Source organism: Rhinopithecus bieti, unplaced genomic scaffold, assembly GCF_001698545.2.
Source record: "Rhinopithecus bieti isolate Rb0 unplaced genomic scaffold, ASM169854v2 scaffold_7681, whole genome shotgun sequence".
Lineage (NCBI taxonomy): Eukaryota > Metazoa > Chordata > Mammalia > Primates > Cercopithecidae > Rhinopithecus > Rhinopithecus bieti.
Window position 1 is genome coordinate 8,355,287 of NW_016806571.1, and position 14,433 is coordinate 8,369,719.

At 32.5% G+C, this 14,433-nt stretch overlaps 1 protein-coding gene across 1 annotated transcript; it reads left to right on the forward strand.

Annotated features, from left to right (window-relative positions):
• The first annotated feature begins 511 nt into the window (after positions 1–511).
• On the forward strand, positions 512–12,224 carry ETAA1 (ETAA1 activator of ATR kinase). The gene is made up of 5 exons (XM_017877036.1): positions 512–1,239; positions 1,499–1,575; positions 4,752–4,864; positions 5,116–7,141; positions 11,718–12,224. The coding sequence occupies exons 4-5, from the start codon at positions 5,146–5,148 to the stop codon at positions 11,843–11,845; spliced, it is 2,124 nt and encodes a 707-aa protein (XP_017732525.1). The 5' UTR covers positions 512–1,239; positions 1,499–1,575; positions 4,752–4,864; positions 5,116–5,145; the 3' UTR covers positions 11,846–12,224.
• Positions 12,225–14,433: the final 2,209 nt, after the last annotated feature.

The following is a 14,433-nucleotide window of genomic DNA, read 5'->3' on the forward strand; positions in this document are numbered from 1 at the left end:
CCCCGCCCCCCCCACCTGCTTTAGAGAAGCGTTCATATGGAAAGTTAAAGTTTGTCTCAAAGCCTGGGTGATGTCTCACCTCATTATGAATAAACCGGAAGTTGCTGTCTGTAACATCCCTCCAAATAAGATACTAAGGATCCCATTCGTCACGATTAGTTTTGGGTGCACTTTTGAAAGACTTCTAGTAAATCTTAGTTGGAATTGAAACTCATACAAAAGCCTTTATTCTGGAGCATGTTCTTGAAATAGTGCCTTTTTTAACCTTACATGTCTTTTTTTGTTTTTTGTTTTTTTGAGAAGGAATCTCGCTCTGTCGCCCAGGCTGGAGTGCAGTGGCGCAATCTTGGCTCACTGCAACCTCCGCCTCCCTGGTTCAAGTGATTCTCCTGCCTCAGCCTCCCGAGTAGCTGGGACTACAGGCGCCCGCCACCACGCCCAGCTAATTTTTTGTATTTTTAGTAGAGACGGGGTTTCACCGTGTTAGCCAGGATGGTCTGGATCTCCTGGCCTCCTGATCCACCCGTCTTGGCCTCTCAAAGTTCTGGGATTACAAGCGTGAGCCACCGCGCCCGGCCACCTTACATGTCTTTAATACTCCCATAAAGCAATTCCGGAATGAACAAAATCTTTATAAAATTTGAAAGTTATTCTAGACAAAATTCCCAAGCATTGGATCACTTACGCTTTTGAAGAATCGCAATTAATGTAGATTAGAGCTGGTGAAAGGGGGCTAAACATATTTAGGTTTCTGTTGGGTTACTTTGGATTTTTGAATGTGCCTATAAATTACAGATGGTTCCCCAAAGCCTCCAGGTCTCAATGATAATAAATAGAATGACTTAGGTTATACAGTATTGTATTATGCATTCATAGAGCTTCTGGATTATCTAAAAGTGCTTGCTATTTACAATGTCAAGTTTGCGAAGTGCTGCATGGATTTTTATATGAAACAAGCATTTCAGTTATGGTTCAGGTAATTATCTCTGGGAAAAAAAATTATATTGGACTATGAAACTTAGTCTAAGCTATTATTTGACCCTGGGTTCTTATGAAGTAAGGTAATGCTTTAAAATGCCACAATTGTTATTTTACTCATATTTTATATAGACAGGTATGAAACACCAAAGAGAGTGCTGAAAATGGACTTACTGTCATCTTCCTTCAGTTCTCCTAATGATCCAGATGGACAGAATGATATCTTTTGGGATCAGAATTCTCCATTGACAAAGCAGTTAGGTAATTCATTATTAACATTATTTATGTGAGTAAATGTTTGATAAATGATTCAGATTTAACTAGAATTCTAGTCAGATAATAGCATCAGGAACCTCTGAGAATCTTACATGATTTTATCTGCATAAGTATGTGATGTAAACACACAATCCTCTAAGCTGCACTAATTAAAATCATTTTCTAAGAAGTGACAGCTATTTTTTTAAAATTGAGGGGTTTTTGTTTAAAATTTATAGAAATGTCTTTGTTTCTTTTTCTTCAGGTAAAGGAAGAAAAAAACAGATTTATACCACAGATACTGATGAGATTTCACATATTGTTAATCGTATTGCTCCTCAGGTAAATATCACTAGTTTTATAGTTTGTTTTAAAACAGTGAAGAATGTGCCACTAAGTTTTTGTAGTTTCTTTAAATGAAAAGTATTGTCTTTTATAATTCTTTTTTCTAAAAATAAGGCAGGAAAGATTACTGTTTTGCCTTTTCTACTTTTGGAATGCATATTTTGAAAAAAGGAACGTAATATAAAATATAAGTTTTTTTCTTAAGTATATATCTTGTTTTAATTTTTTAGAGTAATTTTTGACTAGGGCATTGTGTTTATCTGTAATGTGCTTAACAACGTACGGCATTCATTTTTCAAGTTGCTAAAATGATAGAATAAGGCAGTCAAAAAAATTTAAACTTTTAAGATTGTTTTGTGATTGGTATTTACTGTCTATAACGTTTCCCCATTGAAACTATTCTTCTTAATACTCATTGACTTATAAGATTATCAAGAAACACTTACAAAAGCGGAGAGCACTGAATTCAAATTTAGTCCTCTCCTTCAGCCTCCTGTGCTGTGTGACCCAGTGCAAGTTATTTAAACTCTTACCACCTCAGTTCATTCAGCCGTGAACTAGAATTACTGTGTTCCTCTTGCTCTCTTCATTGGATCATTATGAGGATTAAACTAGATAAAAATTCTTTGTAAACTATAGAGTGCTATAATTGTAAGGTTATGTTAAGGTTGTTACCGTAATAGAACCATCTCCAAAGGTTTTTTTTTTCTGGGCCAGGCATGGTGACTCACTCCTGTAATCTCAGCCTTTTGGGAGGAAGGCTGAGGCCAGGAGAAAGGGGAAGATTGCTTGAGGCCAGGAGTTTAAGACCCCATCTCTGAAAAAAAAAACTTTGAGTGTTTCGTTTCTTTTTTTCATTTCTGTTCTTATACTGTTGGAGTGAAATAGAAATATGTTCAAGTCAATCATTTGACACAAAGCAGTCCAATAACTCTAGTATTACAATTACTAAGAAGCAAAGGCTTAATACATAAAACTGTTCTGAACTTCTTTACTTTTGTTCTCTTTTCTTATTTAACAACATTTGAATCCAGAGAACGTTTTTGCTTAGTGTCTTCTCTAAAGGAAGTATGCCATTTTTCCTTAACATGCCCTTGAATAGTTACTGTATGTTGACCATAAACAATAGATGGCACTGGCCCAAAACATGGTTTGAAGAATTATTGTCATCCAGGTGGAAGAGACAGGAAATGAAGTTTTTCTTAGCAGCTATAAAATATCCAAAATTACACCTAGCACAGTCAAAACAACTCTGTTGCTACTAGCTCTACATTCCATGTTTAGCATGTCATAGAAACTCATTTTACTTACAGTTCATTAGTTAAATAGCATTTATGTCATAATAATACTTACTCTATAAGTTAACAATAGATCTTCATTAATTGTGGGTTTCACAGGAAAGAAGCATAATAAAATGTGTTTGGGCAGGCCAGTCTAAATAGTGATAAAAAGATAGTTGTGAATAAATTATTGGACCCTTTACCTAAGTGGGCTGGAAATAATAGCTCATATAAAGAAATGCCAACAGTATGCAAGTGGTAACTTGTATAAAAAGAAAAAAATAGTGAAATTAGTAGCTTTAAAATGTTACCCTCTTAAACTGAGTCCTTTTAAAGCATATAAATCTTTAGTAGTTTCAAGGTCTGCTTGAAAGCTTGTCATATTCTCAGAATGACAAATATTTATATTGTTTATTTTTAGGTGAGTCATTCTCAAATCATTATTTAATTTTCTTTTAACGTTTACAGAGATAGCATTTTTTTTTAAATACTTGGTTTTATTTTGATTGGACAGTCAGTTCACTTTCTGCAGGGATATTTTTTATACAATGTTGTTTATTTGAAGATGGTATATATCTTCATTTATACAGCTTTGCACAGTATACCTTTTATAATGAAATGAAGTAATGCATTTAGATACCTTATACAGCACCTGGATTATGGTTGAAAATCAATAAATTATGTAATTATTCATGAAGAAATATGTAATATGTACAAATAGTATACAAACATACATAGGACCCATGTATATGTAAAGTTGGGAACATAAAGTCATAATTTAGTCCTCTGAAAATTGAATGAATTTAAAATTACTTTAGTAAATGGCAGAGTTCATAATTAAGACTATTATTTTCTTTAAATTCAAGATTGTTGAAATAAAAGGGAAAATATATATTGAGTCTGAAAGTGAAATTACTGATTTTCTTGAGTATTTGCAAAGCTAAAGGCAACTAGGTTCAAGTCGATATTAAGAAAACTTTTTTGATTCATTGAGGATTTGAAGTACCAAGTTGTAGGGATCTTTTCATCTAAATATTCTAGTAAATAAATGTAAACTGACACTGTTATGCCCAGTATTGTGCTGAATGCTGAGTTATTCTAAGAAGAGTCCTTGCCTTTGAGTAGCCTATAATCTAGTAGTAATGTTATTTTTTAACTTATGTGATATTTATGTTCATTCTAGGTACTGTAAAATAGAGTGAAAATGGTTACTTGATTTGATTTGTTGGTTTGGTTTGCAATTAATGCCTAAAGCTCATTCTGTAATTTTTTTGTGTGATCAAGTGACTGAAAGGTACAGCAAAAATATCCAAGTCTAAAATGCCTTTTTTCTGTATATTATCTGGGTAAACTTTTCTGCTTTCTCTATTTTATTATTCTTATTCCTATCTCATTCTCAGTTCTAACCTTGCTCTTACCTCTTAATTCAGTCCTGACCTCAATTCTGAGTGTTCTTAATTTAGGTCAACATGGATTGTCCAACTTTAGATAAAGGTTATAATAAGGTTAAAAAAAATTTTGAGAAACAGATGATACAGAAAGTATAAGAATCTTAGGGCAATTAAAATGTCAATTTTCTTTTAATAAAAACATGCTTCTGTTATTAAATGTACATTTGATAAATTTAATTCTTAAAACAATTTTTTTTTTAAAATAAGCAATTTGTAATTCTGAATGTTTTCATTCTCTGAAACAAGTGGATCAATTCTTGTAGCTTATTATTTCTACCTCCCAACTTCTCATTGTTTTTGAGTTTGTTTGGTAACTTACCTCACCAGAATTTAGGAAATTAATTCAAAGTAGTTTTTATTTTCTTTTTTATTTTGTTTTTCTGGAAGGGGACGGGGTGCTACATTAGTACTTTATACCTCTTTTGTTCCCTATCTGCCAAAGGATGAAAAACCAACAACAAGTTCTATGCTGGACATGTGGATTGGTGAAACTGCTATTCCTTGTACTCCCAGTGTAGTGAAAGGAAAATCAAGAGCAAAAATCAGCTGCACAAAGTAAGTTAAGACTTTTCAGCTTTTCTGAAATTCAGTGAAGCAAATATTTTTTTGTAATACTCCATTTTCGTTTTGTGAATATATCAAAATTTTTGTTAATAAAATTTCCACAGTTTTGATCTATCAAATTTTGGAGTTAAAATAATTGTAAGTGTTAAAATCTTAGAGCTTTAACATCAAAATATGTTAAATAACAGTTGGATATAATGTCTCAGAACATTTTAATTATAATTTTAAATCTTGTTTAATAGGTTAAAACACAAAATCAAGAAGAAGAACTTATGAAACTGGCTAAACAATTTGATAAAAATATGGAAGAGCTAGATGTGATTCAAGAGCAAAACAAGAGTAATTATGATTTTACCCAGATGATTTCAGAAACAGAGATTTTAAGTAATCGTAAAGATAATACACAGATGCAGTCATTACATAATATAGTTCCTGAAATAGATAATGCTACAAAAAAGAAGCCAATCAAAGGAAACACCAAGATGTCTATGGCAGATAATCAAAATAGCAGTCAGAAGCCATTTGACCAAACTGCTGAAGCAGCCTTTAATGCTCTTTTTGATGGTTCTACTCAGAAGTGTAGCGGACAGTTAAGCCAAGAACTGCCAGAGGCTTTTTGGAGCACCAGTAATACTACCTTTGTAAAGACAAATGCTTTGAAAGAGGAGAAAATCATTACTAATGAAACTCTGGTCATTGAAAAACTGTCAAATAAAACCCCACGATCACTTTCTTCTCAAGTAGATACACCCATAATGACAAAATCATGTGTGACTTCCAGTACTAAGAAGCCAGAAACTTCTAAGAGGTACATTGATGCATTTACTACCAGTGATTTTGAGGATGATTGGGAAAACTTACTAGGTAATGAACCTTTTGCTATGCAAAATGTCGACATGCCTGAACTCTTCCCTTCTAAAACAGCCCAGGTTACTGGTCAAAAGGAAATTTGTACCTTTAATAGTAAAACTGTTAAAAATATGTCAAGAGCAAATACAAATCCAGATGCCAGGTTAGGAGATTCAGAAGTATTACAAGATCTTTCTTCAAAGACATGTGACAGAGAATTAATAGGTGCAGAATATAGATTTTCACCAAATCCAAATAAATCAAACAAATTATCATCCACTAGAAATAAAATGAAATTTGAGAACTCTTCCAATAAAATTGTTATTCAAGACAAAATTCAAGATTGTATACTTACATCTAATCTGACAAAAATAAAGGAAGATATTCTTACTAAATCTACTGTATATGCTTCCGAAAAGAAGTCAGCTTTGAACACAAGATATTCTAATGAGCAGAAAAATAAGTGCATTTTAAATCAGGCTGTTAAAGCCCCCGTTAATACTGATCTTTTTGGCTCTGCAAATCTAGGCAATGAAACCAGTGTTAGTAACCCAAATCAGACTAGTGCATCAAAATTAGGTTCTTTCTTTGATGATTGGAATGATCCCTCATTTGCCAATGAAATTATTAAAGCATGTCATCAATTAGATAATACCTGGGAAGCAGATGATGTAGATGATGATTTGTTGTACCAAGCATGTGATGATATTGAAAGACTAACTCAGCAACAAGACATTAGAAAGGACAGTAAGACATCAGAAAGTATATGTGAGATCAATAATAATTCCGAACATGGAGCCAAAAACATGTTTACTATATCTAAACGAGGAAGTAATTTGGTACAATCAAAGCATTTGAATCCAGATAGCGCTTCAGTGCAGACTTCTTTGACAAATAGCTCACAAACAGATAAGCCAATGAAAATGGAGAAAGGGGAAATGTATGGAAATTCTCCAAGATTTTTAGGTGCCACAAATTTGACTATGTATTCTAAGATCTCAAACTGTCAGATAAATAATCTGCATGTGCCTTGTACTAACACTGATGTTCCAATACGAGTGAATAGTTCCAAATTGGTTATTTCGGGAAGTTCAAGTGTAACTTCAGATAATATGAATACAGAAATTGCTACTTACAAGAAGAAACTGAGTACTAAGCAGCTATGCCATAAGAGTATAACAGATGAATCTCAGAGCAACCGTAACAAAACAGTTGGATTTTCAAAGTTTACATTTACAAGGATGAAAAATTCTCAGATTCTTTCTCAGTTTAATCAAAATTGTATAACTGGAAGTGTGTCTGATACCAAAATTACACAGGGTGTGGAGAAAAAGAAAAGTGTCAACCCATTGCTGGAGGAAGCTGTTGGACAGCAATCTTTGGTGAAATTTTCTGAATCTTCGAAACAATCTTCAAAAGGCATGTATGAAATATGAAATAGTTTTCTTTGAAAAGTATCTTAAAAAGTAGTAAAATAATTATTTGTTGTTTTTGAGTGTGAGTAATATATAAGGTAAAACTATAACTAATTAGAATTCTTAAAATGATACTTGGAAATAATTATAGTGCATTATACAAAGAGTAGTTGGTTTATTTTTCAAAATATTACATTGAATTCTTTCCCAGCACTTAATACAATGACTGGCATATAGTAGGTACTCAGGAAATATTTTTTGAATGATTTATTAATTGTTTCTTGGAAAATCATACCTTTAGATAAATGTACTACAGTGTTCATTTTAAGATTGCATTTACTAAATTGTTTTAAAACTTGAGTAATCTTATAGGAAGCAGATGATGGAGCAGTGAGGTAAATAATATTTAGAAATTTAGAGCATTCTAATTAAACATCTTTACTAGTGTGATATTTGATATAAACGTGCTAGTGGTGATGGTTAAAATTATGATTTACTTATTTGATAACAACTATCATTTCTGATTCTTCCAATTCCTCTTTTCTCCAGCTCTCCATTCTATCAATAAGTTTCATTGTTTCTATCTCAAAAACCCTGTATCCCCAAACTATCCATTTTTCTTTCTACAACAAGTTAACATTTCTTGACAAGACTACTGCAGTTCTTTTATCTATCTCCTTTCAATTCTCATCTCCAAATAGTGGAATAGCCTTTTAAAATTGGATGGGCAAAAATGACGTTTCTATGCTTAAAACAACCTTCAATGGCTGCCCATCATATTTCAAATAAAATCCAAACTGTGTACTGTGACCAACAAAGCTGTGGATTATCTCTCTTCAACCTGCGTCTCCTCTTTTTTCCTTACCTACTAATCTTCAGCTATACCAGCTGTCTTTTAGTTTCTCAAACAGTTAATGTTTCTTCCTTGTCCAGGAATGTAGACCGTGCTCTTCCCTTTGACTAAAACTACTTCTTTTCAACATGTGACCCCTCCTCCACTCTTTTGTTGGTGCTTTCTTATATCTCAATATATTACTACTTTCTCACAGAGGCCTTCCTTGAAGAGTCTCTAAATCTCTTTGTTTATTTTTTATTTCTTAATTGCTTTTATCACAAGTTGCAATTAAATTTTTAGTGACTCTTCTCTGCCTTGTTGGCATTACTGCTACAACTTTCCTATTTAAGTGACTTTTTAAAAATTTACAACAGTAATATGCTAGTTATTTAAAAAGAAAACAGTATAGAATAATTTGAAGTAAAACGTTAAGTCTTATGTTTCTCCTTTCTCATAACCATCCCTTAGGGAAAACCACTATTAATAGTTTGGTATACATTATGTAGCATTTTCTATGCATATAAAAAGGTATGTGTGTGTGTATATACATATATATGTGTATGCGTATATACCTGCAGGTTTATTTAAATATTAATAAATCTGTATACCCACTATTTGGCAACTTGCTTTTGCCTTAATATAGCTGTCTTTTCCTATTAGTACATTTAAATTTATTTTAGTCCTGTTAATGACTAAGTGATATATATAGTGGATGTATCATAATTTAACTGTTTCTCTGTGATGGAAGTTTGGGTTGGTTGCAGTCTTTTGCAATTACAAACAATACTCCAGTAAATATCCTTCTACATGAATTTCTGCATGCTTGTATAATCATATCTGTTAATTCCTAAAAAATTGCTACAAGAGAAAGTTTTGAAATTTGATGGATACCACCAAATTGCTGTCTGAAGCAGTTATACCAATTTATCTTGTCAACGCTGACAATAAATAATTCTCTACACCCAGGGTGTCCAATCTTTTGGCTTCCCCAGGCCACATTGGAAGAATTATCTTGGACCACACATAAAATACACTGACACTCATAATAGCTGATGAACTAAAAAAAAAAAAAAAATCACAAAAAAACTCATAATATTTTAAGAAAGTTTATGAATTTGTATTGGGCTGCATTCAAAGCCGTGTTGGGCTGCAGGTAGCCTGTGGGCTGCAGGTTGGATAGCTTGCTTTACATGATAGCCCAAACTAGGTATTTTGAAATGTTAAAAATTGTTCTCAATCTATAGTAATTATAAGTATTTAAATTTGTATTAAAGTGAGTATATTGTAACTAATTCAAGCATATTCCCAGCATGAATTTATTTACAGACAGAGTTTAACAATGGAGGGGTTACAGGCACTGATCTGATTTGCAGTCAGAAGTCTGTGTGTAACTTTTGATCCCCCAAAATCTTAACTGCTAATAGCCTGCTGTTGATCAGAAACTTTTCTGATAACAAATAATTAATTAATGCATATTTTGTATGCTCTAATATGTATTATATACTGTATTCTTACCATAAGCTGGAGAAAGTGTTATTAAAATCATAAGGAAGAGAAAATAATATTTACTATTCATTAAGTGAAAGTGGATCATCATAAAGGTCTTCATCCTCATAATCTTCATGTCTAGTAGGCCGAAAAGGATGAAGAGTAGGAGTTGGTCTTGTTGTCTCAGGGGTGGTCAGATGCAGAAAACAACCTACAAATGAGTGGACTTGCCAGTTCAAGCCCATGTTGTTCAAGGGTCAACTATAGTTATAATTCTATAAAGACTAAACCTCCTGGAGTATTTGAGTTTTCCCAAAACTCCTATCTACCAATCTGTCTGCATTTTTCATGGATAATCTGCCTTTTCGCTTATCTCATCAATATTTTCTTTAAGCTTATTGATAGTACCGAGTCTCTTAATTACTATTAACTTTGTTGATGTTTTCTATTGTTTCTACTTCCTTTTACTTTGTTATGTAGCAAGCTGCTCTCGAGGGAAGTATCTCTGAAACAAAACTCACTTAACTCCCTCATTGATTTCAGGCAGGAGTTGGCAAACTATGATCCATCCAAATCCAGCCTGCAGCTTATTTATGTATAGCCAGCACACTAAAAATGATTTTTACATTTTAAATGGTTGGGAAAAAATCAAAAGGAGAATAATATTTCATGACATTTGAAAATTATATGAAATCCAGATTTCATTGTCCATAAACAGGTTTTATTTGAACACAGCTCATCAGTTTTCAACACATTTTCCATAACTATTTTTGCTACAATGGTACAGGTGAGCAGTTGCAACAAGGTACTCAAAGGTTAACATTCTTGCCTTCTGACTCTACAGGAGAAAAAAAAAAATTACTGACCCTTGCACTGTAAGATCAAGGTTAAGAAGAGCAGCTTTTGCTTAGTATTTTACAATATTTTAAGACTTCATTGTGTATTTTTATTATAGACTGAGTTAAAGGAAGACTGATGAGAAAAATGGATGCGTCCCTAAATCAAATTTTCATGGTGTGACCTGATTATCATTTGAAATTATTTGTTATAATATTACCAAGCAAATTGTAAGACCAACTTTAGGAAATTATATTTTCTGCTGTTGTAGATTATTAACCTGTTTTCACACAAATTCAGTGTAAAGTCTTTGTATGTGTAGTCTTGAGTTTGTTGTGTTTCTCAGCTTTGATACTAAAATATTAGATAATTAGTCAAGCTAATTAGAAAGTATCTTCTGGTGTCTTTCTTTAGGGAAAAATAGCTACAGTCTGTTAGGTAAACAGCTTAGGAAATAAAAGCCATCAAAATCATCTGGGAAACTTATTCAAAATATATATTTCTTAGGCTGAATACCCCCTCCCATTTTTGATTATACCAATAAAGGAGAAGGAGGCAGATTATATATTTTGGAAAATGCCTCTGTTAGTTAACAAGAGAAATGTCTCATAAATTGTGAATCTTTTTCTAGATGTCAGAATAAATGATATTTCTCTTCTGTCAATATTACAGATTCTTCTTTCTTAAAAAGCATATTTTACAACATAAATGGTTTTACTGGTGAAAGTTTACTTAAATATGTATTAGGGTGATAATCTTAAACTTAAAATATCATTTAAATGAGAAAGTGATTTCTAATACAAAGCTTCAACTTACTAAGTTAATTGAGATTATTTTAAAGTTTCTCCAAAATGCATCCTCCAAATAAAAATATAATTTCTAACAGTGAATCACAGGTAACCAGTCTGACATGAGAGATTTCATTTAATCACTCTAAAATATATTTCCTCAGTGGATGAAATGAAAACTTTAAAGGGAAAAGTGGATGTGAATATTAATATAACATCTTATGTAAATATACACTATTTGAGATACTGATAGCTAATTTAATTCCTTATATTTTGACTATTTTCCTATTAAAGTGTACATAACATTTAAAATCCCAATGTATCCTTTTTAAAGATATATTTATTCATAGGTCATATAAATTAGATGTCATTGTCCACAAGAATTATTTGGTGGGTAGTCAGTTTTCTATCAAATTGAATTTTATCACACTGTGAAAACAATGTATCAAATAGAGACCGGTCCATCAGTGCTTGATTTTCTTTTGAACTGTAGCGTTATATCTGGAATTTTACATTTAGTAGTTTAGTTTAATAGCCAACTAATATGGCAAATCTAGGTGATTAAAATTAAAGCACATATTGAATGACTTTATAGGCTATAAAAGTAAATTCATCTTTTGTTGAATTTTTAGAGGAAGAAGAGAGAAATAGAAAGTGTTCTCCTGAAGAAATTCAGAGAAAAAGACAAGAAGCGCTAGTTCGTAGAATGGCTAAAGCTCGAGCCTCATCTGTAAATGCAGCTCCCACTTCATTTCTTTAATGAAATATTGGAAGACTTCACAAAGACTGCTGATAACTATCTGTGATAGGAAATGTTTTTTTCTTGATTTCTCTGTGAGAAATGTAGTGCTGACTTTTATAAAGCCTGGACTTCTACTTTATTTAATAAATCAATGTTTGCAATGGTAAATGAAACAAATCAATGTTGTAATGGTAAATGAAACATTTCCTTGGACATGTATTTCAAAGTTATTACATATAAGTTTTGGAAATTCAGGAAAGTTAGCAATTATGTACAGATATTATACAGAGGAAAGTAGTTATATTTTTAAATGCTATAATTGCAGAGGATCATCAAAAAAGAGGTAATCTATGTTATTTCCTATTCTAATGTGTTTTCCTAATATAAAACTTCAACTTTCTAAGTTAGAAGAGACGATTTTTGTTGTTTTACTTTCATTACTTCCAGATTTTAATTAATACTTTCATATTTCTAGGAACATGGTTGATATGAAATAAAGGACTTTATTTGTAAGGAAATTATTTTCAGTTCTTAGAAGTAGATTTGAATTTTAATAATTCTAAAAGGTGACACATTTTGGAAACTTTCCACCATATTTAGGAAAACTGATTTTAGAAGTCTAACATAGAAGAAGTAGTGAATTGTCTACAAAAGTAATGTGGCATCATTAACATTTAGAACTGGCAGAAACTTCATATGTCATCTGGTCCAGCTTCCTTATTGTGTCGGTGAGAAAACGTAATACTGTTTTCAAAGTCGTAGGTAAGTTAATGCTGTGCTATAATTAGAATGATTACTTTGGACACCTAAACAATTATACCATTTGCTTCAAAGTATTAGTACATAAAATAACTTGAGGGATTGTTATTTTCTAGTATAAAACAAAAGATGTAATTAAAATACAAAAGATGTAATAAGGACTGTTTGCTAATAATGCTCATTTTCCTTATTTTGCTTTAAAGAATTAGTCTTTCCAGGATATAAAATGATAATCTTTTTTCTTTTCACTTTTCTGTAACTGTGTAATTTTTCCCTCAATTAATTTACTTACTTTACTAATCTTTTCTTCTCTATTACTGTTTTGTTTTTTCTTTTTTTGCCGTTTTGCCTATTTGGCATTTGCTAAACCAATAATAGAAGTCCAACTAGAGGGCGTAAGGCAGGGAGGATGCTTTATTCCTCTTAAATGGTTTTAGGAGAGCTAGGGAAAGTTAGAGATACAAAACACCTGTCATGGTGTGGCGTTTATCACTATTCAGGTGTCTCAAAGCAGTGATAATATAGTTACTGCCCTATAATTATGCAGATACTCCTTAACTCACCATGGAGTTACGTCCCAATAAACCCATCATGAGTTGAAAATACCTTAAGTTAAAAATGCATTTACTACACTTAATCTACCCAACAACATAGCTTAGCCCAGCCTACCTTAAACATGCTCAAATCACTTATATTAGCCTAGAGTTGGGCAAATCTGGCAACACAGCACTCTGTAGAGTATCAGTTGAGCTGATGCCCAGCATTGTGAGAATGTTGTACCGCATATCTCTAGCATGGGAAAGAATCAAACTTTAAAGTATGGTTTCTATTGAACGCATATCACTTTTGCACCACCTTAGAGTTGAAAAATTTTAAGTCAACCATTTTAAGTTGGAGACTGTACATCGTAAATGGTATTTTCATATATACAGTGGAGTACTAGAGTTTAGCTAACCTATATTACTTTTCTAGGAATATAAAATAACCTAGATAAATGCAAGTCGTTTCTATGTAAGAAAATAAAGAGTGGAGAATCTTTTACTAAAAGTGGCTTCACTGTGTTCTGGTTATGCTTTGGATATCTCTGTCCTTGCTTAAGCTCCTCCCTGCTTTCTGCTTGCTTTTTTAAGAGTACTTTTAGGCTATTCTGTTCATTCATTTAGACTCAGCCTAATAAGTGTGTTTCTTTGAGCCTCGTACCTAACCATCTTCACTGGAATTGATTATTCTGTCTGATCATAATAGTACTGATTATTGTGTCTTTCACTGAGCAATTCTATAATGCCTTACATATTGTTTAGTTGTATAAATCTTATTTTATAATTTGTCATTTTGTGTCTCCGGTAATTCTGCCAAATTCTTACATAGCCCATAGTATTAGTTACATAATAGTTTTCTCTAAGTGACTCCCTTTAAAAAAAAAAAAAGAAAGAAAAGAAACTTTTATAGCACTTCTGGGTGGTGGCAGGTGTAGTAACCCTATACATCTGAACCCCACATGACTGGTATTTAGGGTCACTGCTGCTGTTCATACCACTCTCCTTTCCTATCCTGATTCTTCCTTTTGCCCTTGTTGGAAACATTAGGGGGTGAATGGCCCATAAATGAGCATGCAGAGGGCTGTCTATATAGTTTGCCTGGCTTTACTCTTTCCTAGTCTGTAGGGAATCTCTCGAGACAGACTCCCTACAGGAATCTGAAGAAGGGACAACTGGTAGCCTGGCAATTTCTCCCTAAAGTTCTGCTGCTGTTTCTGCATCTCAGACTGATGCTAGTAATGCCATTATTTCCAAAAAGAGCCTGTTTAAAGTGGAGCTTATCTCTCATTACTCTTTCGGTTATAGACA

Bases quoted from the DNA above. Each gene is read 5' to 3' on its own strand.
- ETAA1 (XM_017877036.1), top strand. From the start codon at position 5,146: ATGAAACTGGCTAAACAATTTGATAAAAATATGGAAGAGCTAGATGTG. The intron at 7,142-11,717 runs GCATGTATGAAA...TTGAATTTTTAG, and splicing joins TTCGAAACAATCTTCAAAAG to AGGAAGAAGAGAGAAATAGA.